General features: G+C 37.5%; 1 protein-coding gene across 1 annotated transcript in view; it reads left to right on the top strand.

The window, feature by feature from the left end:
* Nucleotides 1-7,598: 7,598 nt before the first annotated feature.
* Nucleotides 7,599-26,345, top strand: part of HDAC2 (histone deacetylase 2) — a 34,486-nt gene continuing 15,739 nt past the window's right edge. Inside the window, exons 1-5 of the mRNA XM_019742905.2 lie at nt 7,599-7,899; nt 15,978-16,090; nt 17,163-17,280; nt 18,932-19,006; nt 19,416-19,554. Coding sequence (XP_019598464.1) covers nt 7,848-7,899; nt 15,978-16,090; nt 17,163-17,280; nt 18,932-19,006; nt 19,416-19,554 — 497 coding nt within the window. The 5' untranslated portion in view covers nt 7,599-7,847. The remainder of the gene's footprint in view (nt 7,900-15,977; nt 16,091-17,162; nt 17,281-18,931; nt 19,007-19,415; nt 19,555-26,345) is intronic.

Raw genomic sequence — 26,345 nt, 5'->3', positions numbered from 1 at the left:
ATATAATTGAGGGTCTCACCCCCAGAACCTCTGAATGTGACTTTATTTGGAGATAGAGCCTTGAAAGAGGTGATTACATTAAAATGGGTTTGTTTTAATTTAATCCAATATGACTGGTATTCTTCTTAGAGGAGATTAGAACACAGACAACATGAAAGGATGACCATGTGAAGACACAGCAAGGAGCACATCTGCAAGTCAAGAAGAGAGGCTCAGAACAAAGCCTGACAGTGCTTTGACCTTGGACTTCTTGACTCCAGAATTGTAAGAAAATACATTTCTATTGTTTAAGCCACCCAATCTATGGTATTTTGTTATGGCTCCCCTAATAAACTAATACACATGCCTTCAAGGATCTTACAGTTTAATAAAGGGAGATAAATATGAATAAGTATAAGAAAAAATAGATGCTAAGATATAAATTGCTTAGAGGGTGGGGAAACATAAATATGGGGAGTTAGGAAAGAGGGGGGTAGGAAAATGTTGTATGAACTTGGGTATTATTTGTCTTATTTTAAAGCAAACTCTTTACTTCAACCTCATATAAATACTGGTTGTTTAAGATTAAGAAGAAATGAAAATGTGTTTGGCTAATTAACCTATCATCACAAATGAAATCCAAAAACAACAAACTATAAAGCAACTAATAAGAAAAAAAAAAAAAAGCCTCAACATCTGCGTTTAAAGTTTTGCCTGAGAGATGTTTTCTAACATATTAATATACCAACAAATATAAAAATGTATTATGTCAACAGATAGAATATAAAACTAATACAAACTATTCCTGCAAAGCAAGGTGGTAAAATTATGATGGTAGGCCATCAACTGAACATCCTGTGAAGAAAGAAGGTTATTAGCATAACTAAGACCGGAGTTTACAGTGAAAAGTTTAATGCTTTAGAAAATGTGAAAATTTTACTGTAGAAAAAGTGAGGAGCACCAAAGAACAGTTTCTATTATTGTGCACACTCAGGTAGAGGTTATTGTTATATTAAGGAAGGTGTGGTAATCTCTTGGGGCACAATGGAAAACTTGGATGAAAAGGAAAAAAGATCATATGTCAACTATATCTCAATAAAACTGGAAAAAAGAAAACAAGGCCAGTTAGAAAAGAGAAAGAGAAGGTGAAGAAAATGTCAGTTAGCAAAATCTAACCTCCCCTGCTCCTGAAAAACATGTTCTGGATTATCAGCATTCCCTGTCCATATTCATGTGAAAAAGCTATTGAATCTTCAATAATTTCTGATTCTATTCAGATATTTTTGATTAACACCACAGCTTTTTTTGTATTAACACAAATGGGATAAGAGTGTATCAATTTTTCTCTACTAATTACTCATCTGATGGAGTTTTTCAACTAAATCTATCCAAAGCTAATGGACAGTTTCCCAGGAATTTTTGTATTTTTCCTTATGATCAGGAAGAGGAATCTAAGATTTACCCTAAGTTGGAAATAAAATGTCTGTACATTCCCAGTATAAGGAAAATTTTCTCATTGCTGACAAAGCTTTGGCATTGTATTATCATGAACTGTGAAGCATTTCAGATTTTATCCCTTTTTTCAAGCTATTAAGTTGACTTGCTGCAGTTTCATGGACTCTAGCTGAAGTCGGGAGACTCCTAGGTCAGAGACAGACTAGTTTATTGCTCATAGCACAGCGAGAGGCATGAACATCAACGTATCTGTGTCAGTTCCACTTGCTCCCAAGTCCTATGGGGAATATGTAATGGACCCAGATGACAGCTGCACACAGAGTGGGTTGCATTGCAAAAGAGAAACTCAGGACCAAGGGTCCAGGCTTCTTGAGCAAGCAGTTAACAAGCCAATGTCCTTTACCTTGATAGCAGGCAGTTACATGACAGTCATAATATGGTCACCCTGACCTACTTAGTTGTCTATGTGACTATCTACAGAAACTGCCTAGTCTCAGGAGACATAGAAATCTGGCATACTCAGCAGGAATGCACTGGGACACTCCGGGAAATGACAGACCTGCCTCTTTGAACAATCCATTCCACACGTTCTTTGCAAAACTCAAATTTTCATGTGGATATATGACTCCATTGACCACTCTGATTAATGTGACTAGCAGAGCTTCATTCAATTTGTCTCATGCGGCATTTAATTAAGGCACTGTCAACAATAGCCAAGTAGCAGGATGAAGTCAATGTGAAGTATTGACTTTAATCATGCCCCCCAGGTTCCTGAAATCTCGTCATCCATCAGGGTCTACCTTAGAAAGCCCTGGCTTTCTCCTTAAGGCTTTGATTTGACCTTTCTACTTGATCTGAGGCATTAATCCAGGTACAGCTGGATGTATTAAGGATGGTTCAGAACCTGCCATCTAGGGCAATTCTTTCATCTATAACAACTCTGGCCGGTAAGCAGAGGTGGACCTGACTGCCTGCAAAAGTTCAGGTGGTGTCACTGATCACTTTACCTAAACTAAGGGACAAATTTCTCACCACTTTTTCAGAGTGCACATAAGAGTTACTTATCCCTCTGGGGTGTTCCTCCAAGTAACTAAAGGTGACCCCATTTCAGAGAGATCACCACAGTCATCTGAAGCCTTTGTGATCTATCGGTTGTTCCTTAAACACTCGAAAGTCTCTTATTATTAAGTGTGCAAGTTACTGTGAAGTGGAGAAATTAATGCCTGGCTTCCACACAATAAGTACAGTCCTGGGAGTGAACAGTTTCCGTAGAAAATGTTGATTAAAATTGTTGGGGCTTCCTAATGGGACAAACCTAAGTCTGAGTACGCAGGTTAGCAGTGTCTCCAACATGGTGAAGAAGTCTCCTCACTTGCAGGAAAGTTACAACCAGTACACTGTTCAGGTGTCTGCCTATAAACCTATTTCATGGTATTTAGCCTGCAAATCCCTCACAAATTCCTCCTCATTAACAGTTAATAAAGTGGAGGGTCACTTAATTTCCAGTTAACCATACAATCTGGTCAATATGCTTGCTACGAATTTTCATTAACTTGCCTCAAATTCAGTAAGTTGGTTGATAGGCCCTCATCCTTACCTTTTCAGAAAGCTAAGTCCCTCTCAACATCCTAGTCTCATGAACAAAAACTGTCAAGAAATATGAAGGGGCTGAGATTTTACCCTATGTGCAAGCTAACAAGCTAGCCAGCCACAGTTTCATAGTTGCTAGCATAAGGCACAAGACTCCTGTGTTAAAGACAAAGGATAATTTATCACTCATGGCAATAGCAGTGACCAGAGTATCAATATTATATTTTGTGCTGCTGCCTTGAGTCCCAATTCCACAGGCTAAGAGGAAGAGGGTCAGATGAAATCCATACTTGCAACGGATTGTCTAACAGGAGAGGAAACCTGAATTTAGGGAACCTGAATCTTTTATAATGGGTAGCAAGCATGCCTGCCCTTTGTTTCACAGGGAGTCATTTTCTCTATCTTCCAAAGCTGTTCACTATACAAACATCTTTGATGAGATTGTTTGGAACAAAAGGCATTCAGTACTTCTGCTCTCAAGAAATTCTGAAACCCATGGAGAGTTGTGTCCCAACAGAAACCTGTAGTCTCTTAGTAAACATTATCAGAAGCCACTAACTTCTAATTCAGATCTTACAGAAGTTAGGATTGTCTTCAGCTGCATATAACAAAATCCTGACTGCAGTGGTTTAACCAAATGTACTGTCTGTTTTGGTTTGTTTGTTTGTTTCCTGAATAAAACCAGAAGTCCAGAGGTGGGCAGTCAGGTTTGGTACAGATATAAAGGAGGTCTTCAAGGAACCTGGTCCCTATCCTCCTGTTCCACCATTCCTGTTATTTGGCTTTTCTGTTGATGGTTACAACATACCCCACCTCCATTTGCACAGTTCTGGTGCTTAGTGGAGAGGTGTGATTATTAGATTCCAAGGAAACTTTAAAAATTGAGATAGGAAAGAAGAAGTATTAAGATACATATATAGGATGATTAGGAAACACTACCAAGTAAGCTTTCCCAGACACAGTGTGCATATAGAATTTTACTAAAAAATGGGTACACGTAGATGGATTGAATCAAAGTAATACTACAAGGGTCATGGGCAAAGCATTTATCCATTAACAAGCTAACCGGGGCAACTTGAAAAGTTCAATGTAAATGAGTAATTTAGTAGATGAGCTGTGATTCAAAGATATTTTTTAATGAAAATGGGTGATTTTTATTACACAAATGCAGTTAAAATAGCACTAGAATCTTCATTGTTTGGTGCTACTATCCAGATTTAGGAGTTGCAGCTTGTAATAAATACTGCGCAAAAATAGGCACAATTCTTCTGAGATCAGAATTCAGCTCAAGGCTGTTGTAGTTTGTGACAACACTGTACTGTTAGTTACTACACTTCTCTACATTATGTATTGCCTTGTGGAATTGCTAAATAGAATTTAACACCAAGAAATCTAAATTTCTTTAGAGTAGAAAGAAGCTTGTAACTCCTTTATAGCAACTAAAAATTGAACTATCTGCTGCAGTTGATGGCAGGGTTTAATTTTTAGCGTAAGCTGAGACAATCCGTTTCTAAATACAGTCATGCACCCCATAACAATGTTTTGGTCAACGAAGGACCACATATGATCGTAGTCCCACAAGATTATAATGGAGCAGAGAAATTCCTATTGCCTAGTGATGTTGTAGTGCAATGCATTACTCATGTGTTTGTAGTGATGCTGCTGTAAACAAACCTACCGCATTGCCAGCCACATGAAAGTATAGCACATACAATTACCTCGGCCCTAATACTTGTTAATGATGAGAAATGACTGTTATTTGTTTTTGTGTTTACTTGTGTACTTTTAATCATTATTTTAGAGTGTACTTTCTACTTAATAAAAAATTTGCTATAAAACAATATGCCAAGTTATGCTGGCAGCAGCTGTCATACAGCTCATGTTTACCGCGTCTCTTGATTGCATCATTTCTCTTGTGCTTGATTTAATCTCCTGTCGTTTTATACAATAACATGCTGTACAGGCTTGTATCCTAGGAGCAATAGGCTATACCATAGAGCCTAGGTGTGTGGTAGGCCATACCATCAAGATTTGTGTAAGTGTACGCTGGGATGTTCCCACACCACGGAATTGCCTAATGGCTCATTTCTCAGACCATATCCCCATTGCTAAGTGGTGCATGACTATAGTCCTATTTCTAAATAATCCATTTATGTTTAACGGATCATTTCACTGAATAACCTCAAAAAACTAAAGATCTTCAAGGTTGGGAAAATAAGTTCATATAGACAGAGCAAGAACTAAAGAAAAATAGTTTAAGAATAAAGACAATCCTCAATTATGCATTTTATGACTGAACCACGTTATCACCTTGTTTTCTTCTGTATTTTGTCTAAAACTCCCTTTTTTTCTAATGGTAAAAATGTTTAAGAGAGATGAGTTTGAAAATGGTAAATGAAGTTCGGAGCTTGTCGATAGGTTTCAATAGGTTCAATAACTGATTCTACTTTTGATGACCTAAAGGTCATTATACATGTTTAGGGACATAATGCTTGTGGCCTGCTCTTATCACTGGATTAAACTCCTCCAATGCCAGCTTCCAATGGTAAAATGCATCTTTTGATTTAAAATTATTGAATAATAAACAATATAGTAAGTTCCTCAACCAATCAAAATATATGTCCAGGTTCTTCTCACAAGTAAAAGGTTAGGTGCTGTGGATGCAAACAATAATTATTATTACCATTATTATTAACCATAATAATCTCATTTTCATAGTTCTTTATTTCTTAAAACTATTCCATATTTATTTTCTTATTTAAACTATTCAATATGTATAAAAGAAATCATTCTCCAAGTAATACTGCCCTATTTTACAAGTAAGGCAATTCAGAAAAAAAAGTTTAAGTAACTTGCCCCCAGTCATAGACACTAGAGATAAAATTATGTGCAAGACAGACATCTTCCCTCCTCTCCTGAAACTCTAGTCTAATGAGAACATTAAAAGAAGTCTTGGGCAACGATAACATGGTAAATGTTGAGGTAGAGGGGTACAAGTCACAACTACAATGTTAGGGGCACAGAAAACAGACTTGAGGGAAGGAGTAAAGTCAGGGAAGTTTCTTGAGTCAAGTCTCATTTCAGACTTCACTATGTTGGCTCTGAGAAGAACATTAGTTTCTACTAAATTAACTTATTCTATTCTTAGACTCTACCAAGCTGATTTTGGACTTGATACAATAGCAAAACTTTAAAAGTCAATACCATGTAATTAACTCTACTACCTCTAAGCCAATGTTTCACACACTGTGCTTCCTGTACCAACTACATCAGTTACCTGCGATGTGCTGTTTAAAAATACAGAATTGCGGGGAGGGGAGGAGGATTGCAGTAGATTTACGTTTCCTAAATTTCTTCAGGGTGAGGTCCAGGAAAACTGCTGTTTTAAGTGTGACCACGTTGGGGATTTTGAAGTCAAATAGTAAAATAAAGGGGTACCCTGGGTGGTGGCTCCAAATGGTTCCCATTTCAATAAGGCCTTTTTCTTTTAATGAGGGTGTTGGAGAGCGTGTACATTTGGAGAAAATTGTGAATGATATAGTTGGGATAAGAGTGCTTACATGGCAGACTGTCAGACCCCCACTCCTCATCTGCAAGGTGGTTGGCTTAGAGTAGCTGCTTGATAAATGTTGACATGTTGGACACAGGGACACAGATATTCATAACTTCCGATCTTTACTCTTAGCTTTCTGCCTCAGACTTCCAGTGCCCAGCCAGCAGCACTATAGTGGGGTAGCTAAAGTGTGTGGATTTGGGAGAAAAACTGAATTCAAACCCCAGATCATCAACAGCTGAGACTACCAAATTCCTCAATCCGTATGTATAAAGAAGGAATAGAAACATGTCTCTGCGTTGTTGGAAGTCTCAAATGACTTAACAGGTTCGCTATTATAAATAGGAATCAATTAAATACATAATAAATGCAATGGTTAGACCCGAGCCTAACACATAAGCGAGTTCCATAAATGCTCATTCAAACCCAGGAAGTACACTATACTCCTGGAAGTCTGTGATACGTAGGTTTCCTTAACAGGTCAGAACCTCAGTGCAATTATTGGTACAAAAAATAATAATAATAAATGAACAAAGAGAAAACCGAGGCGACCCAGTACAGAAGGGCCGCGGGGGACAGACCGGCAGGGTCGTGGGTTCCGGAAGGGTACCAAAGTGGTCTCTCCCCGCCCGGCTTGCGGCACGTGGTCGGTAAGGGCGGGAGCTTCGCGACAGTGGAGGATGGGAGCGGCAAGAGACAACTCGAAAGGGGTCTGGGCGGCCAAGGCTTCGGTTGGGGAGGCGCCGACTGCGCAGGCTCAGGATAGGCGCAACCACTGTGCGACGATGTGAAGGAGGGAGCGTTCACCCACTCCAAGTTCCTTTTATCTACTTGAGCGAACCCCTTCCCTTGTTTCTCACTTTACGACCATATTTTCCCCCACCCTCTGAAAGTTGCTCACCAACAGAAGGACTTTTATCCAAAGACTGAAGAGCGTTCTTTCCCTAGCTTTGCCCCTTCCTCCCCGCCGCGGAGGACACAGTGGACACGTCCCACCTCCCCTCGGCGTCCGGAGGTGGTTTGACTTACCCCTCCCCCTCCCCAGTGTCGCGAGTTGGCGCCGCTGCCACCCCCTGCTCCGCGCTCTCGGCCCTTCGGCCGGGCGGTACCGAGCCCTCGTGGCGCCCCCTTGTCTCCTCCCTCCGGCCTGCCCTTCCCCGCGGGACTGCCAGCCCCCACCTTCGCCCCAGTCCTTTTTTTCTCCCCGCCGAGTCGCGGCGGCAGCAGCAGGAGGAGCCGGAGCCCGGAGGCGGCGGTGGCCGGGGAGCCCATGGCGTACAGTCAGGGAGGCGGCAAGAAGAAAGTCTGCTACTACTACGATGGTGAGAGGCCGGGCCGGCGGGAGGGTGGGCGGGCAGGGCTGGGGCGCCAGGCCTGGAGCCACGCCGGGCTCTCAGGCCGCCGTCGCGAGTGGGCGCCAGTGCTGAGGGGTGGGAAGGAGGAGGGACCGATGTTTTGCCGCATCTTAACCCGTTGCCGACCCGACGCTGTTAGTGGGAGCCTCTCCGCCGCTAGCGGCCCCCGGGGACTCCGCGGCGGTAGCCAGGTGGACGCCCCACTTTTACCCCCTGCTGCCCTCTTCAGCGGTGCAGTCCGCCGCCTCTGCGTCGGCCTACCCCGGCTTCACGGTGATAGCGAAGGGGACCGCCCTCCCTGGCGTCTCTCACTCCCGCCACTCTTGGGAGAGGACATTAGGGGGTGCCCTGCTTCGGCCTCCTGCACCCGACCCCTCCCCCCAGGTCGAAATATCTACCCCGGCCCAGGATCCACACAAAGCCCGGCGGCCGCGAGAGCTCCGCCTCTTCAGTCCCCTGTGCTTCCCCCCCTCCCCATCGGCGCTGGTTTCTACCTCCCGCAACCCCCCCGAGTCTGCTAGTCCTAGTGCCTTGTGCTTTCTCCGCCTCCAGCGTCACCCCGGACCCCTCGACCCGGGTCAGTGCTGCAAAGTAGTTACTGAGGGTGGTGGCCCACGTCCGGCTGAGGACACCCACTGGTGTTTTGCATGGGCTCCATCCCTCTCCTTTGTTCGCCGGGTTCTTTGAGCGCCACTTTCTCAGCATTCAAATGAAAAGGCTTCACTTCCTCAATAAAAATTAGGGTTTTCGAGTTTGAGGCAGTCTACGCGGGAAATATGACGTTGGTAGGGAAAGGTGGAGCTGTTTCTGCTTGTTTTGTTGATCAGACTCGATGGGTCTTGGCTTGCCTCTGAGAGGTGGTTACCACCCACTTCTTTGTTACTCTTTGTTCGATCAGGAAATACCACCCTGGTTTGGAGGTTTAGGAGAGCATTGGCATCTTGCTTGTGAAAACTGTTTCTGGGTGGTGGCAGTCCTGGTGTAGGAAAACTTTGAATAGTGCAGAAGTACTAAATAATCAGGTAAGCTTGAGCTCACGGTACATATAGTAAGTAATAAAAGTCATTTTAATTTTAGGGGTGTTTCTAATTTGGAGTTGGAACAGTAACATTAAATCTCTGAATCCTGTTTCCTGAGCCAGCCTAAATGAGACTAAATCGAGTAGTCACCTGTTTTACAGATTTCAAAAAGACATTAACATGGTAAAATAGTTCTTCGTAGGTTACTCTCCAGAGAAGGAATTCTAAAATTTAACAAAGCTAGGCTTAACGACCTGAAAGTCCTGTCTAATTTGTCTGAAGCAATACAAACTTTGGAAGCTGTTTCCTACATTAGGTGTATTATAAATCACAACATCTTAGAGAGGTGGAAAGACCTTAGAGGACTAAGTCAGAATAAATTTGACTTTAATTTAAAAAGGGCCATACTGTATCAGTTCAGTTAGCAAGGATGAATCTTTTAATGCCTGTTTTTTTAATAAAATAACCACCTGTGTCACTTATGGAAAAATGTGAAATCTTAACAGAAGAAATCCAAATTATCTGATTTTTTGGAAGCTAGTACAAAATAGTAATGGCCATGTTTTAAAAATATTTTTTGAGAGGACCCTAGTTATGTGTAATACAGATTGGTTTGAAATTACGCCATCTTGGAGGAGTGGAAAATGGGATTACATTTTAACATTAACTATTAAAGTTTCTCATAGTTCGTTCTTTAATACTTCATGCATATTTTGGGTCACTGGTAAAACACTGGCCTTTGAATTCCTTGATCAAATTGGAAAGTAAATAACCAGGTGTGTAAGTTAATTTTTAAAACTTGTTTCAAAGATTTAAAGATTGGTTCTTGTTGGAACTTGGGGTAAAGGAGAAAGTTATAAAAAGGTTGGGGTAGTGCTAAGACTCTTCCTGAAGCTGTTAGTTGCTGTTGACTGTGATAGGCTCTGATGAAGTAAGCTGTTTGTAACTTCTTGTCACCAAACTTGAACTATAGAACCAGGAGGTACACTTAAGTAGCAGTTAAGTGTACAGCTGCTGGTTTCTGGACACATTTATGATGAGCCTTTGTTGAGGGAATGGGAGCAAGCACTGGTCCCAAGGGCAGGATGCAGGATTGATAGGTAGAGTGGAAATAATTCAAGCCTGGTGATTGTGACTTAATACTTTATTGTAGACCATTCAACTGCTTTACCTGATGGCCAACAACAGGTGTATAACTGAATGTTTGCAAATTTATGATTAGGTTTACTGTCTTTAGTCTTGTAGAATGGAACTTGTAGTTGCTTATATTTGGAATATCTGGGTTGTTGGGAGGACTAGTAAAATATTTTGCAGAGATTATTAAATTGAATAGGTATCATGCTAATTAGTATGTGATAGTATGCTAAGCTCTGCACATTTAATTCCGAAAGTTTACATTTTTATTACCAAAACAACTATTTTGTCAACTTATGTATAAAGGTAGCAGTAGTGGTATCTTTCTTTTTTTAATTGTGAAAAAAGAGGATGCAAGTAAAGCAGCTTCTGCATCAGAGAATTCTGTGACTCGAAGGTATATAACATGAATTAGGTTGGGAGTGCATAGTGTCAGTAGTAATAGGGCCCAAATAGTTTGCTAGCCTAAATTAACTAGTTTCAATTTGTTGGTAAAGGAAATAGAAGGAAGAAAAATAAAAAGGAGTGGAGTAGTAAATTCTATAATCATAGGAATACTACCTTTAGGCTTAATGGAAGGAGCATTAGGTACACTTTAGTTGACACATAGAAAATGTATCTCAAGTGAAAGTGACGTCTAAAGACACATGGTTTTTTTCTGTACACTTGACAGTCTTCAGTATTGCACCCTTTAGATCACTAGAATGCTAGTTCCAAGTGAACCTCCAGGCATTGATGAATGAGGTATCCTTAAACCTTTGAAAAGTAAGAGAAGTTCTTATTTCTCTTACTATAGCTATTGATTCATGCCTCCCAAGTTTCCAAAAACATACTTCCAGAACTTGGTCATCTTGTTGTATATATTGCAACATTATTAATCTGTAAGATGATGTAGCTAGTTAGTCACTGAGATCCCTTCTGGCTTTAAAATGATATGATTTCTGTGCTTAAATGTAATTAGCAAACCAGGCTATGTTTGGCCATGATTACAATTCTCATGTCTTTAATTCTTTATCTAGAAATGATAACTATTCTTTGTTTTGACTTGAACTTGAAGCCAATTACATATAGTGCCTGTATTCAATATAATAGGGCTGTGTTTACAGTTGACCATTGAACAACGTGGGTTTGAAATACATAGATCAACTTATACACAGATTTTTTTTTCAATAAATATATAGTCAACACTCCATATCTTCGGTTTCGCATCTGTGGACTCAACCAATTACAGATGCGAAGGACCTACACTGTATGTATTGTTCTATGCCATTTTATATAAGGAACTTGAGCACCTGGAGGTTGTATCTGCGGGAAGTGGGGTAGGGGGAGAATGTCTTGGAACCAATAGCCTGCAGATACTGAGGGAGAACTATATAGTTAAGTTATATGTGGATTTTCAGTTGCACAGGGGTGGGTGTCCCTAACCTCTACATTATTCAAGGGCCAACTGTATACATAATTTATATAATTATATACATATTGCTCTCTGCTAAATTTTTTATTCCTCTGATAGGGTGCTTGGAGACAAGTGGTTCAGAGAAAAGCACTCAACAGTATACAGAGACAGAATATAAAAGTTCATACCTTCCAGTATATTCCTAGTTTTCTCTGGCAGATTATAAGAATTCTACTTGGCAGTCAACTAGTGACAAATTTTCTTAGACATTTATTTCTTAGACTTTTCATTATTGGTGCCAGTTTCTTTTGCTAGATACCCTTTAATACAACTGTTTGGGTTCTTAGCTGTACCGTGTTTGGCCAAAAATAAGACTTAGCCGGACAATCAGGTCTAATTCGTCTTGGAGCAAAAATTAATATAAGACCCAGTCTTATTTTACTATAAGACTGGGTCTGTAATATAATATAATACCAGGTCTTATATTAATTTTTGCTCCAAAAGACTCATTAGAGCTGATTGTCCATCCGGCGAGGTCTTATTTTCAGGGAAACAGTAGTATAAATATTATCCATTAAATAGGTAATCATTTTTGGGGGGGCAAATTAGAGTACTGAATGAATTACAGCAGCAGTTCATAAATACCAATGGTCTTAATTATACATAATTATTTAAACATAGAACATAACTCTTAAAATAGGACTTGAGTTGGTGATAGCGCCAGCTCGTAACAAGGTTGCCAGTTCAATTCCTGCATGGGATGGTGGGCTGCGCCCCCTGCAACTAAGATTGAAAACAGCGACTGGACTTGGAGCTGAGCTGCGCCCTCCATGACTAGATTGAAGGACAATGACTTGGAGCTGATGGGCCCTGGAGAAACACACTGTTCCCCAATATTCCCCAATTAAAAAACAAATTCTTTAAATATGTGGGTCCTCTTCCCCCAGGTATTCTTTACCTCTCACTTCCTTCAAATTTCATCTTATCAGAGAGGCTTTTCCACTATTACCTTAATCCCCATTACTGCTTTTCTCCCTATCACTTGTACCACCTAACTTTTGTGTTTCTTCCCACTAGACTATAAGCTTCATGAGGTCAGATAGTTTGTTTTGCTTATGTCTGTACCTCCACCATCTAAATTTTAAAAGGTTAAAAGGTTTTTGAATTATTGATGAATAAATGATTAATACCTTATATCTTTATAGAGAGAGCATTTTCATTTAACATTCTTTCTAATTCTTACAATCACTGAATTACAGACAGGTAGGATTATAGACATTTTGTCTATTTTACAATGAAAATAGATTGATATCCCTGTGCTTTCCTTAGTCCACCCCGTATGCTTTTCCACATTGACTAGTTTTAATATCCAAGGAGAGGTCAACACCTGATACCTAAAGATGCCCCCTACCCCCTCCCTGGTGACATAAGAGTGGGATCTATTTTTCACTGCTACCAAAAAAAGTATTTATAGTAATTACTTCTTTCCCTTAACAAAAACTTTAAATGCTCTTAATGACAGATCCTTAAAGGCAGCAGTTGGAAATGGGAGGAGGTAGCAATTATAATAATACTGAAACATGGATGAGGCCAGATATAAAAGTTGAAATATAATGATGTGTTTGTACTGGTTAAAAAGTCTTATACCTCTATATTTCAATAGCAGTCGGCTTAAACTTTTTCATTATGCCAGTTTTGGGTTCAGAAATATCAAATAGGTTTAATGTCTCTATTATGTGTCAGGTAGATAAAAGATTATTTTAGTCTTAAGAAGGAAATAAAAAACTATATTAAATAGTAAGAGAGGATACCTTTGTTAGGTAATCAGACAAGGTAAGGCCTGAAGGAAGAGAATGAGCCAACCATAAAAGTTTTCCTATATGAGATGTTGCAGACCACAACGGCCAGGTAGTTAGAAAGAACCTGGTGTACTTAACCAAAGGAAGCCAAGAGGAGGACAGGGGGGAACTGGGGTGGGGTGGGGTGCCGGACTAGGTAGTAAAGGGCCAGACTACACAAGACTGGGAAGAGATTCGGAAAGCCATTGAAGGATTTTACGTAGAACTCTTGCAAGTGGAGAAAGGATGGTAGAGTGATAGAATGTAAGACTGAGAGCAAGAATTAAATGCACGTTGTCCACATAAAATGTAATGGTTGCGGGTGATAGACATGGACACATTTAATGGAGGTTTTGGAAGTAAAACCAATGAAACTTGGTGGATTGGAAATGGACTGGAAACTGGGTAATGGTGGTGCACAATGAAGGATGGTGCACAATGAAGTTTTCTGGATTGAGCACTAAGTGACTCATTCCTGAGAGAAGAGCATTTAGGTCAGTACTGTTCTGACTTACTGAAGTGCCCAGAACAGTGCCTGGCCCATGGTAGGCTCTTGATTTGTTAAATGAATGAATGAACTTGAGAAATCCTGATGTTGAAAGGTTATCGGAGTGACTATGGGTAGGAGTAGAATTCAGGAAAGTGGCACTGTGGAAGTCAAAACTCAGTGTTTCAAGGAGAAGAGTGGCCAGTTTGTTAAAGCTGCTGCTAGTGGACTAGTCTGTGGAAGACAAAAATAATACAATAGCTTTCTTTATTTTTTCCCTAACCGTGTTTTAGTCAGCTTATCTTTAGAGGTAAAGGTACATTCACACTCCTGAAATCCAAAATGATCTGAAAATTGAGGAAAAAAAAAAAATTGTAACTCATTTGGAATCAAAAACTTAACCTGAATTAATATTCATGATCTTTATTCCATTTATTGTGAACATTCACACATCTTTGCTGGAGAAACAGTAAGGTTTGATAATAGAATGCTGCCCAGACATTTCGTCTTGGTAATTCTTGGAGAGGCAGATGGAAGTTATGTGAAAAGTAGAGTTTCTTTATTTACCTTTGGTAGTAATAATAACTTAGAAATACCTTCCTTACATTAACTTGGAAATGGAGTGGGAACTGGGTAATGTTGCTTTGTAACTCTAATGGGGAAGCTTTCCATATCTAAAAATTCATTGAGACCAGGCTGCTTTCAAGGAACTGTATGTACTGCCACCATGTAGGGCAGAGCTTTATAGCAGATCCTTCCTTGGAAAGTAGTTTGTTTCCTGCATTTATATAGCCTCTGAATTGTGATAAATGAAGAGGAATGTCACATATCCCCATAGCTCTGCTTTGCTATATGTCTATATTTTCTTAGTTTTGCAATTGTTAGCACCTGCCTTAAGAAAGGTGGCTTTCCTTAATGACTTTATATATTAATTGTTTCAGAGAGCTTGTGTTGAAAAGGAGGGGTTAAGTACATTAGAGGTGTGATACCAACAAGATCAAGTAGTTATATTATTAGAAACAGTATTAGGAACAGGTGAACATACTATTATAAAATACATGGAAAAGAAAAACAAGTTTTTGAGTTCTCAGTTTACACTAAACAAAAAAGGTAGTATTTATGCAGAATTTTGAAAAATGTTTTGACCCTGAAGGTGAGTAACATGGCATTTTTTATTCCTAACTTTTATTACATAAACCCATGTTGAAATGAATGACTTCAAGCCATTAAAATCAGGTTGGCTGTCCTAACAAAATTTTGGAATTGCTTAATTAAAGTTAGAATTAGCTAGTAATAAAAGTAATTTCTAATTTAATAAAAGCTATTGTAAAAAGTGCCTGTCACATTATAAAAATAGATGTATTTAAGAGACTTCCTTAACATTTTATTACAGAAACATTGGCGCTTTACCTGAAAATACTGATTCTATTGAAATTTGTAGATGAAAATATGTGATTTTGGTGTTAATCTTAAGATCTTATGCATAAGTTTTAAGACATTGGGGTAGAAGATGTTATGAAAAGCTAAGTTAGGATTTACAATTTCAGTGGTGAAGAATGAGACAAAATATCCTTACTTCCTCAAAAAATGTCATGACTATGTCATCAGAGCAAAACCTATTTAGGGTCCAAATTTCAGTTACCAAAATTTCCCTTATAGAGTCATATGGACATAGAAAGTTTTAACCCCCATAATACCAACTATAAAGGATTTCTGGGATGCCAGTGAATCGTCCAAGAAGCAATATTTGCTGTAAAATTTAAAAATCATACAAGTGAAACTCAGAGAATTTATTTTAAGCATCTGAATTAGCCAACAAATGCTAAAAGCAGGTATCATTTTAAGGAACAAAAACTATGTTTGTGAGTGAGTAAAGTGTTTCATTTGGGCTGATCCTAAATAAGAAATTTTGGTAAGCTGTAAATCAAAAAACTTTCTTGCCTTAATAAATAAACATAATGTATTAATGGCGTCATCAGCATGTAAAAGTGTGTATAAATGTGTCTTGGTTTTCTAATAGTTTGAAAGTAGCAAAATCTAGTCATTTAAGATTTTAAATAAATCATATTTAGATTGTAAATCCCTTAATGGTGAACATTCATAAATTTAGATAGTTCATGCAGATTCTCTGTATTGTCTGTATTGTTCAGTTTGTATCTTTTCTATTTTAGGTGACATTGGAAATTATTATTATGGACAGGGCCATCCCATGAAACCTCATAGAATCCGCATGACCCATAACTTGCTGCTAAATTATGGCTTATATAGAAAAATGGAAATATACGTGAGTATACCTTTTGGTAAATACTCAGCACACTTTTTTTTTTTTTTTAAGTACTACTTTGAAACTTGATTTATTATTCCCCTTGGTGGAGGGCATTTAGCAGATGAAAATATCTGGAAGAAAACAAACTACTGTTTTTGTTTTCTGCAAAGAAACCAAAGTGTGGGAGCTGTAGCCTCTTTTTTCTCTCTTCTTTCAACTCTTTTAAAGTTTACCCTACTCCAGGTTTTCGTATTTCTAGAGAACAACTCTATTTAGCATACTAAATATTTTTGTTACAATAATTATTGATGTGTCTATGCTTACAAAGAGTTGATTTGGGACTATTACGAAAGTTAATCCTACAAATATTTATAGGCATATGGAACACTGTGTTGGTGGGCAAACAATACAAAACAATGAAAGATACAACTGCCTTAAATGCTTTTGTAGATTAAGATGGGAGTACATATAAACAGATACAAGACACAACAATTCTTACCTATTTGGAGAGAAAAGAGAGACTTGAAGCAGTTAACGGTCTTGGGGTATATATGTAAGTGATTTTCTTTAGATACAGACATTTAGAGAAGAGGCGGAGTTGGATAGGATTTTTAAGCAGAAAACCTTTTGGAAGAAGTGTCAAACGAAATGGAGCTCTTCAAACAAGGATGATTAGGATAGGCAAAGGAAAAGAGACTATGAACAAAGACTTAAAATGGAGAATGAGTCTCATTCTGGGATGTCATTGAAATCAGTGAATATAGAGCAGGTTTATGATAGAAAAAGAGAAAGTCAAGTTTATGAACATGTATTTGATTTGTATTTCCACAAAAATAAAAGGAGTGATTAATTCATATTTGGTGTTAGACTTGTCTAATGCTTTTTAAAGAGTATAAATTAGCTTTGGAATTGACGATTATTTACTAAAACACACGTATACATTTGGATTAGTGTTGTAATTTTTGTTTCTTGTTCTGGAAGACCTACTTCTTTTGAGAGGACTCTTAGGGGAAATTGTTTACTTTGTGTTTGATAACTCTGATATAACCAGTTGTAATTCCACAATTCTGACATTTATTTTTCTTCACAGAGGCCCCATAAAGCCACTGCTGAAGAAATGACAAAATACCACAGTGATGAGTACATCAAATTTTTACGTTCAATAAGACCAGATAACATGTCTGAGTATAGTAAGCAGATGCAGAGATGTACGTTTCTATGTTAAATGTATATTATGTGTATAATTAGTATTGATAAGTATAAATAAGTATTTTTGGAAGCTTATAATTAGAGTTATCCAAATCTAGGTATTTTTTCTGATCTAAAATAAAATAGTTTTAATTATTTATTGACTTGAAAAGACAATGTACAAATACAGCTATAATACTTTCAAAAAACAACCTACTGAAGGCTTGGTCTGCCAAACTGCCAACGAGCTGTTTGGATGTTCCCCTGTTCTTTATTTTGATCCCAAGTTAACTTTGGAATGATGGATATTAGTAGGGAGACCTCACTCCCCGGCTTTAAAAAAAAATGATTATACGTTAATTGTCTTTGGCCTGGTGTATATACCCCTTGTCCGCTATTTGTATGCTTTAGTTAATCTGGACTGTAATACATGTACTCTGCTGCTTCCCTTTATTGTAATATTAATGAAGCTTTTCATTTTTTTCTACATAATGTTCTCCCTTATCTTATTACAAATTAGTTCGCTTGAAGGTGGAATAGACAATATCATCCTAAAATAATTGGAACTGTCTTTTAAAGTTTGATATTGAATTTCATTCTCATCAGTGTTTTTATTGATGAACTTCAGTGGTGATTTTTTAAAAAAGAACAGTTTCAATAATACTAAATTAAGTGTAGTTGCTAGAAGTTTCATATTCATAGAATTCCATATACATTGCTACCATATGTTATTTCATTCTATTCAATAAAATGCTATAATAAAATCTGTTTTTAATGGACATTCAAGTCAGGCTTAGATTAAGGAGTCATGGGTAGATCTAGGGCAAATTAATTAAAAGATTGATTTAAAATTTACATAATACTTAGTTCTATAAGATTATGAACATATCTGAGAAACTAAAACTTATTCATTGTAGTACTAATAAATTAAGGGTGTATGAAGCTATTATAAAATAATGACCCTTATTGAACAGGTTATAATTTTGGGGGTGGGGAGACACTAAGAATGAGTTACGTGTATACATCTAAGTCCCTTTCATTCTCTCAGTACTAAGGAACTAGATATGTTGCGATGTGTCATGTATCTATGTTTTGTTTCCTTGTACCTTAAGTACCCCTTCTATATGGCTGTCATGAATCTAGTTAATTCTTACTGTGTTTCAAGATCAAGGTTAACCATGGGCATAGGCAACCAGCTACTGTATCTTTTTAGTACTCACTAAAATACATTTCAAGGTTATGGATGTTCTGTGTACTTAAGGCGTTTTTTAAAAAGTAAGTCATAAAGCAAATTAACTTATTTATACTTTTTTAAAATCTTGATTAATTTATTGTCATATATTTGAGAAATGCCTAGAAATTTAAGTCCATGTTTTAATGTAATAAAGGTAAATATTCTTTATTTTTATAGTTATTGATTTCTTATTAATAGAGCAGAGATAGTGCACAAGTAATCCTGGTAAGATTTGGTGGTGGTGTTTCACATTCTTTAATTACCCTGGATAAAATGATAAATCATATTTTTAAATTGTAAACTTTAGATTACTTCTATGATTTGTATGTTTTATGGTTATACCAAACAAAAAGTTATCATAGGAAGTGTTTTTTGTAAGAAAAAGCTGTTATTAATTCACAGAATATGTTGAAATTAATGAAATTCATCTTTCATAGTTAATGTTGGAGAAGATTGTCCAGTGTTTGATGGACTCTTTGAGTTTTGTCAGCTCTCAACTGGTGGCTCAGTTGGTAAGTGTCCTGATTCAATCAGACTTAAAAGTTGATTTAAACTTGGTATGGGCCTTTTAGAGGTTATTCCTTTAAAGCAAAAATGTTAATGCTGGTGGATTTTGATAATAAATAGTAGTTAGTATGTTTATAGTAGAGTACAATTGTCTTTGACGCCAACATTTATGACTTTTAGTTTCTTCTTCCATTGTGTTTTCACTTTCTTTTTCCTCCCTCTCTTCTAACAACCGTACTCTCATTTAATCAGATCACAGCTATAGAAAAAATATTTAAAGAGAAACTGCTGTTAGAGTCCTAGAAAATGATCCTTGTCTTTTATGGCATACTTTTTCCTAAAAGGCTTTTTGTCTAGTTACACTAACTTTTTAATTTTAAACATTTTTAAAGTCTATCCCATCCTGTTTCTTAGCTGGAGCTGTGAAGTTAAACCGACAACAAACTGATATGGCTGTTAATTGGGCTGGAGGATTACATCATGCTAAGAAATCAGAAGCATCAGGATTCTGTTATGTTAATGATATTGTGCTTGCCATCCTTGAATTACTAAAGTAAGTTAACTTGTATTGATATTTTTTCTATGAAAAATTTTTTTAATTAAAACAATAAAACCTGTGTCTTTTTTAAAAAACATCAAGTTAACAGTACGTTGAAAATAGTTAATGGTGAATCTTTCATTACAAACCATTGTGGAGACAACAGGAAATTGGCCTAACCTTTGGATTGTTAAGAATGAGAAATGCATTTAAATGCCTTTTTAAAAATAGTAGTAATAGTTTTGCAATTTAGATTTGAGTTACAGTTTCGACTAATGAAAAATGACATGAGCCTGGAAGTTAATGTTCTAATAACATTTTGTAAATTTTAACTTTTGAAAGCAAATACTGGAAACTTGGGTTAAAGGAAACTTGGTTACCTATTTAATTAAATGTAGGCCGCTGCCCAGCTTCCACGTAAAATAAGGCTATCTATTCTCTAAAAATGGATATTATTATCTCTTAAGTTGCTAAAAGAGTTAAAAGTTATCCTTGACTGCAGCTTGAGAGAGCTGTCTGTAGAGTTCACAATACTTGTGAATTTGGAGAGTTACAAAGTTAGATCTTTTTTTAGCCGTCATCAAACTAGCAGGTCTTAGCAGATTCCACTTGATTGTTCTGAATTAGTGCTTTCTCCCCTTTTCAATGTTCTTACCTGCAGTTATTCCATGAATACTATTTTTAGACTGGTTTTTCAGTCACTTAAAATCTGGTATTGACTCAAATAAATAACTGTCCTGTGTTCGTTGACTAATCAAGAGCCAAGAAAAACCACTTAAAATCCTTTGTCTTGTTTTTAATTTGCTATTGATGTTAGTTGCTGTGTCTTCATCTCTAAGCAACAGTTCTTGCCCACATGCTAGTCTTAAGCAAGTTTAATTTTTCTGTACACATTTGTTCAATTGGTACAATTAAACATGATTTAATTGACTGTTAAACAGCTTATGAGCCACTCAGAAACTTCTTGCTCACAGCTTTATTATTATGAAGAAATTCTGCTATGATGAGACATTTTGTTTTTTATATCCTAAGGTTTCTGGATATAGGTTGCTTTCCTGTGAATTAAGAATATTCTTATGAATGCTTAGTCTGGCAATGTCAGTTTATATTCTTTTAACAGTCATGGTATCCTTGTAAAATAAACACAGTGCTCTGCTATCTAATTCAGTAACAATCCTCACTTCACTGTGCTTTAAAATTTTTAAAGGGTGACATTTGAAGATTATTTTCCTTTTCTTCTTGTTTTGACATGGGTATGCACTGGTAATAAGACGTGGTTTGTGATACATGTGATTCTTAAAATGCATTTGAGTTATAACGGTTACTGCGATTTGTAGTGTTCCAAGGAACAGTGAATTGATGAGTGCCACATGTACTCTTTCAATCTCAGCAACTCACCTCTGCATTTGTAGTTGAAGCCCAAAGGAAACCATAAACAAATGAGCATGACTATATTTCAGTAACACTTTATGGACATTCACATTTTAATTTCATTTCAATGTTATGTATCATGAAATAATCTTGTTTTGATTTTTTTCAGTCATTTGAAAATGTAAAAACTATTCTTAAAGGTTGTACAAAATGAGGCCATTGACCATTTGGGTCTATGGAGCATAGATTGTCAAGCCCTATTTTATAATATTGAAGATTTACTAGAGATGTTTTAAAGGAACAATTTTCAATATGGTATCTTTAGTTATTAATATATAGAAACGTACTATGTTTTTAAGCTCATAGGAGATTTCGCAGAGCTTGTAAGTATATTTTTTTCTATCTACATTGGGCCTAAAGGAGGATTGAAAGGTATGAATCTCAATTCTCCTTAGCAACTGCAGGAATGCAGTGGTGCTGACCTCCTGGTAGCTGCAAATTCCCCATATCTGCCCAGGCTGCCACCTGGAAAACTTTTGGTGACAGGTGGGCAGCCCCAGTTCACGCTGCAGCCTTTCTTGGGTGCCTCTCCGGGCTCCATGGGCCAAGGTGAGCAGCAGTTGGTCACAGTGTTGTCTGGACATTTTGCATAGTGGCCGTAGGCTTGGCACTGGAGCAGCTGAATTTGCATTAAGTTTGTGGACACTACCCACCCCAGCCCAATGACTCCCAGAGATCCTATCCTATCCAACTCTGGCGGCATCACCAGGGGCACTGTCAGCATCAGGACAGCCAGCCCAGCCCAGCACACTTGAGGAGACTATTTCAGCGGCTGAGCTTTATGGGGGGCTGGCAGGTGATAACAGGTCTAGGGGGGACCCTGGGCCCAATACTGATGGCAAATTGCCTTGGATCACAGTGAGGGTATCCCCATATGCCTCCAGAACCAGCACTGACAGCATCCAACAATGTATAGCTTTGTAACTCCTACCAGGTAGCCCTGGGCTGATCATAGACAATGGCTTAACTTGGCCTGCACAGGAGCCCTCCCAAGAGGCACCAGAAACAACACACCCAGAAGCAGACTTCAGACCAAAACAGAGCACCACTCAATTAGCCTCACAAGCAGCACACCCAAAGGCTGGTCTCACGAGGCAAAAGTGCCGCTGGGGTGAATCCCTTCTCTGAGGGGTCAGACGCCACAGCAGCACATACACTGTGGGCATAGCCAGTTCTTGCAGCCAGTCAGCCTGCGAGTCAGTCCCTCCCACGGACATGCCAAAAACAATTAAGGCTGAACTAACAGGAGAGGACACAAAACACACATGAGGGACACTTCCTGGAACACGCACAGGTGATCAGGGAGACTGCACTACTGAACCACACAGGACACCTACCACATAATGCCACCTGGCAAAGAGTGAGAGATATAGACGATCTACCCAATACATAGAAATGAACACAGAGTGGCAGCCAAAATTTGGAAAAAAACATGTCCCAAATAAAAGAACATGAGAAAACTACAGAGAAAGACCTAAATGAAATTGAGGCAACCAACCTACCATAGACAGACTTCAAAACACTGGTTATGGGGAGGCCAGTTGGCTCAGTTGGTTAGAACACAGTGTTCATAACACCAAGGTTGCCAGTTCAAGTCCCACATGGGCCAGTGAGCATCGCCCTCCACAACTAGATTAAAAATAATGACTTGACTTGGAGCTGATGGATCCTAGAAAAATCACACTGCTCCCCAATATTGCCCAATAAAATATGACAAAAAATAACCTGGTTATAAGAATGCTTAAGGAACTTAGTGAAAAGTTCAACAAAGAAATAGTAAGTATAAAAGACATCGAAACCTTAAAAAAGAACCAGTCAGAAATAAAGACTAAAATAAGTTAAATGAATAATACATTAGATGGAATCCACAACAGATTAGGTGAAGCATAGGATCGAATCAGCGATTTAGAAGCCAAGGTAGCAGAAAACACCCAATCATAATAGCAAAAAGAAAAAAAGAATTTTAAAAAAACATAGTTTAAGGGACCTCGGGAACAACATCAAGCATAACACCATTTGCATTATAGGAGTACCAGAAGGACAAGAGAGGGAACAAGAAATTGAGAACTTATTTGAAGAAATAATGACTGAAAACTTCCCTAACCTGGCAAAAGTAATAGACATACAAGCCCAGGAAGTGCAGAGGGTCCCAAACAAGATGAACCCAAAGAGGCCCACACCAAGACATCTAAGTACAATGGCAAAGGTTAAAACAGAATCCTAAACACAGCAAGAGAAAGATAACTAGTTACTTACAAGGGAGCTCCTATACGATTATCAGCTGATTTCTCAACAGAAACTGCAGGACAGAAGGAAGTGGCATGAAATATTCAAAGTGATGAAAAGCAAGGACCTACAACCAAGACTACCCAGCAAGGCTATCATTTAAAATGGAAGGAGAGATAAAGAGCTTCCCAGATTTAAAAAAAAAAAAAAAGTGGCTATAACCATTCAGTATCATCAAGCCAGTATTACAAGAAACATTAAAGGGACTTGTTTAAGGGGGGGATGTGGTACAGACAAAAATGAGTAGTAATTATGGCAGTAACTATGTACCTATCAATAACCTCTTTAAATGTGAATGGATTAAATGCTCCAATCAAAAGATAGGGTAGCTGAATGCAGGACACATCATGTGCTGTCTACAAGTGACCCATGTCAGATCAAAAGACACAGATTGAAAGTATAGGAATGGAAAACGATATTTCATGCAAATGGAAACAAAAAAAGCTAGGGTAGCAATACTTATAGTAGACAAAATAGACTTTAAAATGCAGGCTATAATAACAGACAAGGACATTATGTAATAAAGGAATCAGTCCAACAAGAGGAAATAACCTAGTAAACATCTACCATGTTTCCCCGAAAATAAGATATAGCCAACATTCAGCTCTAATGTGTCTTTTGGAACAAAATTAACATAACACCCTGTTTTATTATAATAAAAGACCCAGTCTTAAATTAATTTTTGCTCCAAAAGACTCTAGAGCTGATTGGCTAGGTCTTATTTTCAGGGAAACACAGTATGCACCCAACATAGGAGCACCTAAATATATAAAGCAAATATTGACCAACATAAAGAGATCAACAATAATACAATCATAGTAGGGGATTTTAACACTCCATTGCACCAATGGATCTTCCAGATAGAAAATCAACATGGAAATAGCATCTTTAAATGATACGCTAGACCAGTTGTATTTAATTGGTATTTTTGAACATTCCACACCAAAGAAGCATAATACACATTCTTTTCAAGTGCACATGAAACATTTTCCAAGATGGATCACATATTAAGGCCACAAAACAAGTCGCAATAAATTCAAAATTGACATCATACCAAGAGTCCTCTCTGACCATAATGGTATGAAAGTAGAAGTCAATTACAAATAATCTAAAAACCACACAAACACATGGAGGCTAAATAACATGCTACTAAACAATGGATGGATTAACAGGTCAAGGAAGAAATCAAGATAACTTGAGACAAAATGAAAATGAAAACACAACAACCCAAAAATCTATGGACACAGTGAAAGTAGTCCTAAGAGAGAAAGTCATAGCAATACAAGCCTACGCTACTTCAAGAAATGAGAAAAAATCTCCAACAATTTAACCTTACACTTGAACTACAAAAAGAACAGCTAACAAAGCCCAAAGTGAGTAGAAGGAAGGAAATAATAAAGATTAGAGTGGAAATAAACAAAATAGAGAATTAAAAAAAGACAAAAAAAATCGATGAAACCAAAACTGGTTCTCTGAAAAGATAAAATTGAAAACTCATCAAGAAAAAAGAGGACCCAAATAAAATAAAAAAGAGGTACCACGGACATCACAGAAATACAAAAATTTTAAGAAAATATGAGCAATTACACTAACAAAATTGGACTATCTGGAAATGGATAAATTCCTAGAAGTACACAATCTTTCAAGGCTGAATCAAGAAGAAACAAAACCTAAACTGACCGATTACTACTACGTAATGAAATCAAATCGGTAATCAACAAACTTCCAACAAATAAAGTCCTGGACCAGATGGATTCACAGGTGAATTTTTCCAGACATTCAAAGAACAGTTAACACCTATTCTCAAACTAGTCCAAAAAATTCAGCAGGGCTGAAAGGTTCACAAGCTCATTTTATGAGGCCATCATTACCCTGAGTCCAAAACTAAACAGACATTACAAAAAAGAACATTGTAGGTCGATATATCCTTGATGAACATACATACAGAAATCCTCGACAAAATATTAGCAAACTGAATTCAGCAAGACATCAAAAAGATCGCACACCATGATAAAGTAGGAATTATTTCTGGGATGCAAAGTTGGTTCAATATCAAAATCAATTTAATGTGATACACCACAAACAAAATGAAAGATATATCAGGTGGAGAAAAAGCATTTGAACAAAATCCTGTATCCATTTATGATAAAAACAGCAAAATGGGAATAGAGGGAACATATCTCAACATAATAAAGGCCATATATGATAAACCCACAGCTAACATCATACTCAATGGTGAAGAGCTAAAAGCATTCTTCTTAATATCAAGGATGTCGACTTGCACCACTTTTATTCAACATTAATACTGAAATCAGACCAAAAAAAAAAAAAAACAGAAGGCATCCAAATTGGAAAGGAAGAAGTAAAACTCATTCTTTGCAGATGACATGATACTATATAGAGAGAACGCCAAGTATACCACCAAAAAACAGAACTGATGAGTGAATTTAGTAAAGTAGCAGGACACTTTAGAAATTGGTTGCATTTTCATACACTAATAATGAACTATCAGAAAGAGATATTAAAACAATCTCATTTATGATTGCTTTAAAAAAACAATACCTAGGAATAAATTTAACCAAAAAGTAAAAGACCTGTACTCTGAAAATCATTAAGACATTAATGAGAAATTGAAGAAGATACAAATAAATGGAAGCATATACTATGCTTATGGATAGGAAGAATTAATAGAGTAAAATGTCCATACTACCCAAAGCGGTCTATAGAGTCAGTGCAATCCTTATCAGAATATCAATGCCATTCTTCACAGAACTAGAACAAATAATCCTAAAAGTTACATGGAGCCATAAAAGATCCTGAATGACCATGGCAATCTTGAGAAGAGAAAAAAGTTGGAGATAAAAGGCTGCCTGATACAAAACTATACTACAAGTCCATAGTAATCAAAACAGCATGATATTGGCAAAAACAACAAATGGATCAGTGAAACAGAAATCCATAATAAAGAGCTCAGAAATAAACCCATGCCTATATTGTCATTTAATCTATGACAAAGGAAGCAAAAATATAAATGGGGTAAAGAGAGTGTTCAATAAATGATGCTGGGAAAACTGCATCTTTTTATTCCA

The sequence above is a fragment of the Rhinolophus sinicus genome, linkage group LG05 (assembly GCF_036562045.2).
Source record: "Rhinolophus sinicus isolate RSC01 linkage group LG05, ASM3656204v1, whole genome shotgun sequence".
Taxonomy (NCBI): domain Eukaryota; kingdom Metazoa; phylum Chordata; class Mammalia; order Chiroptera; family Rhinolophidae; genus Rhinolophus; species Rhinolophus sinicus.
Note: the sequence above shows the minus strand (reverse complement) of the source record. Positions and strands in the feature narration are given on the sequence as shown.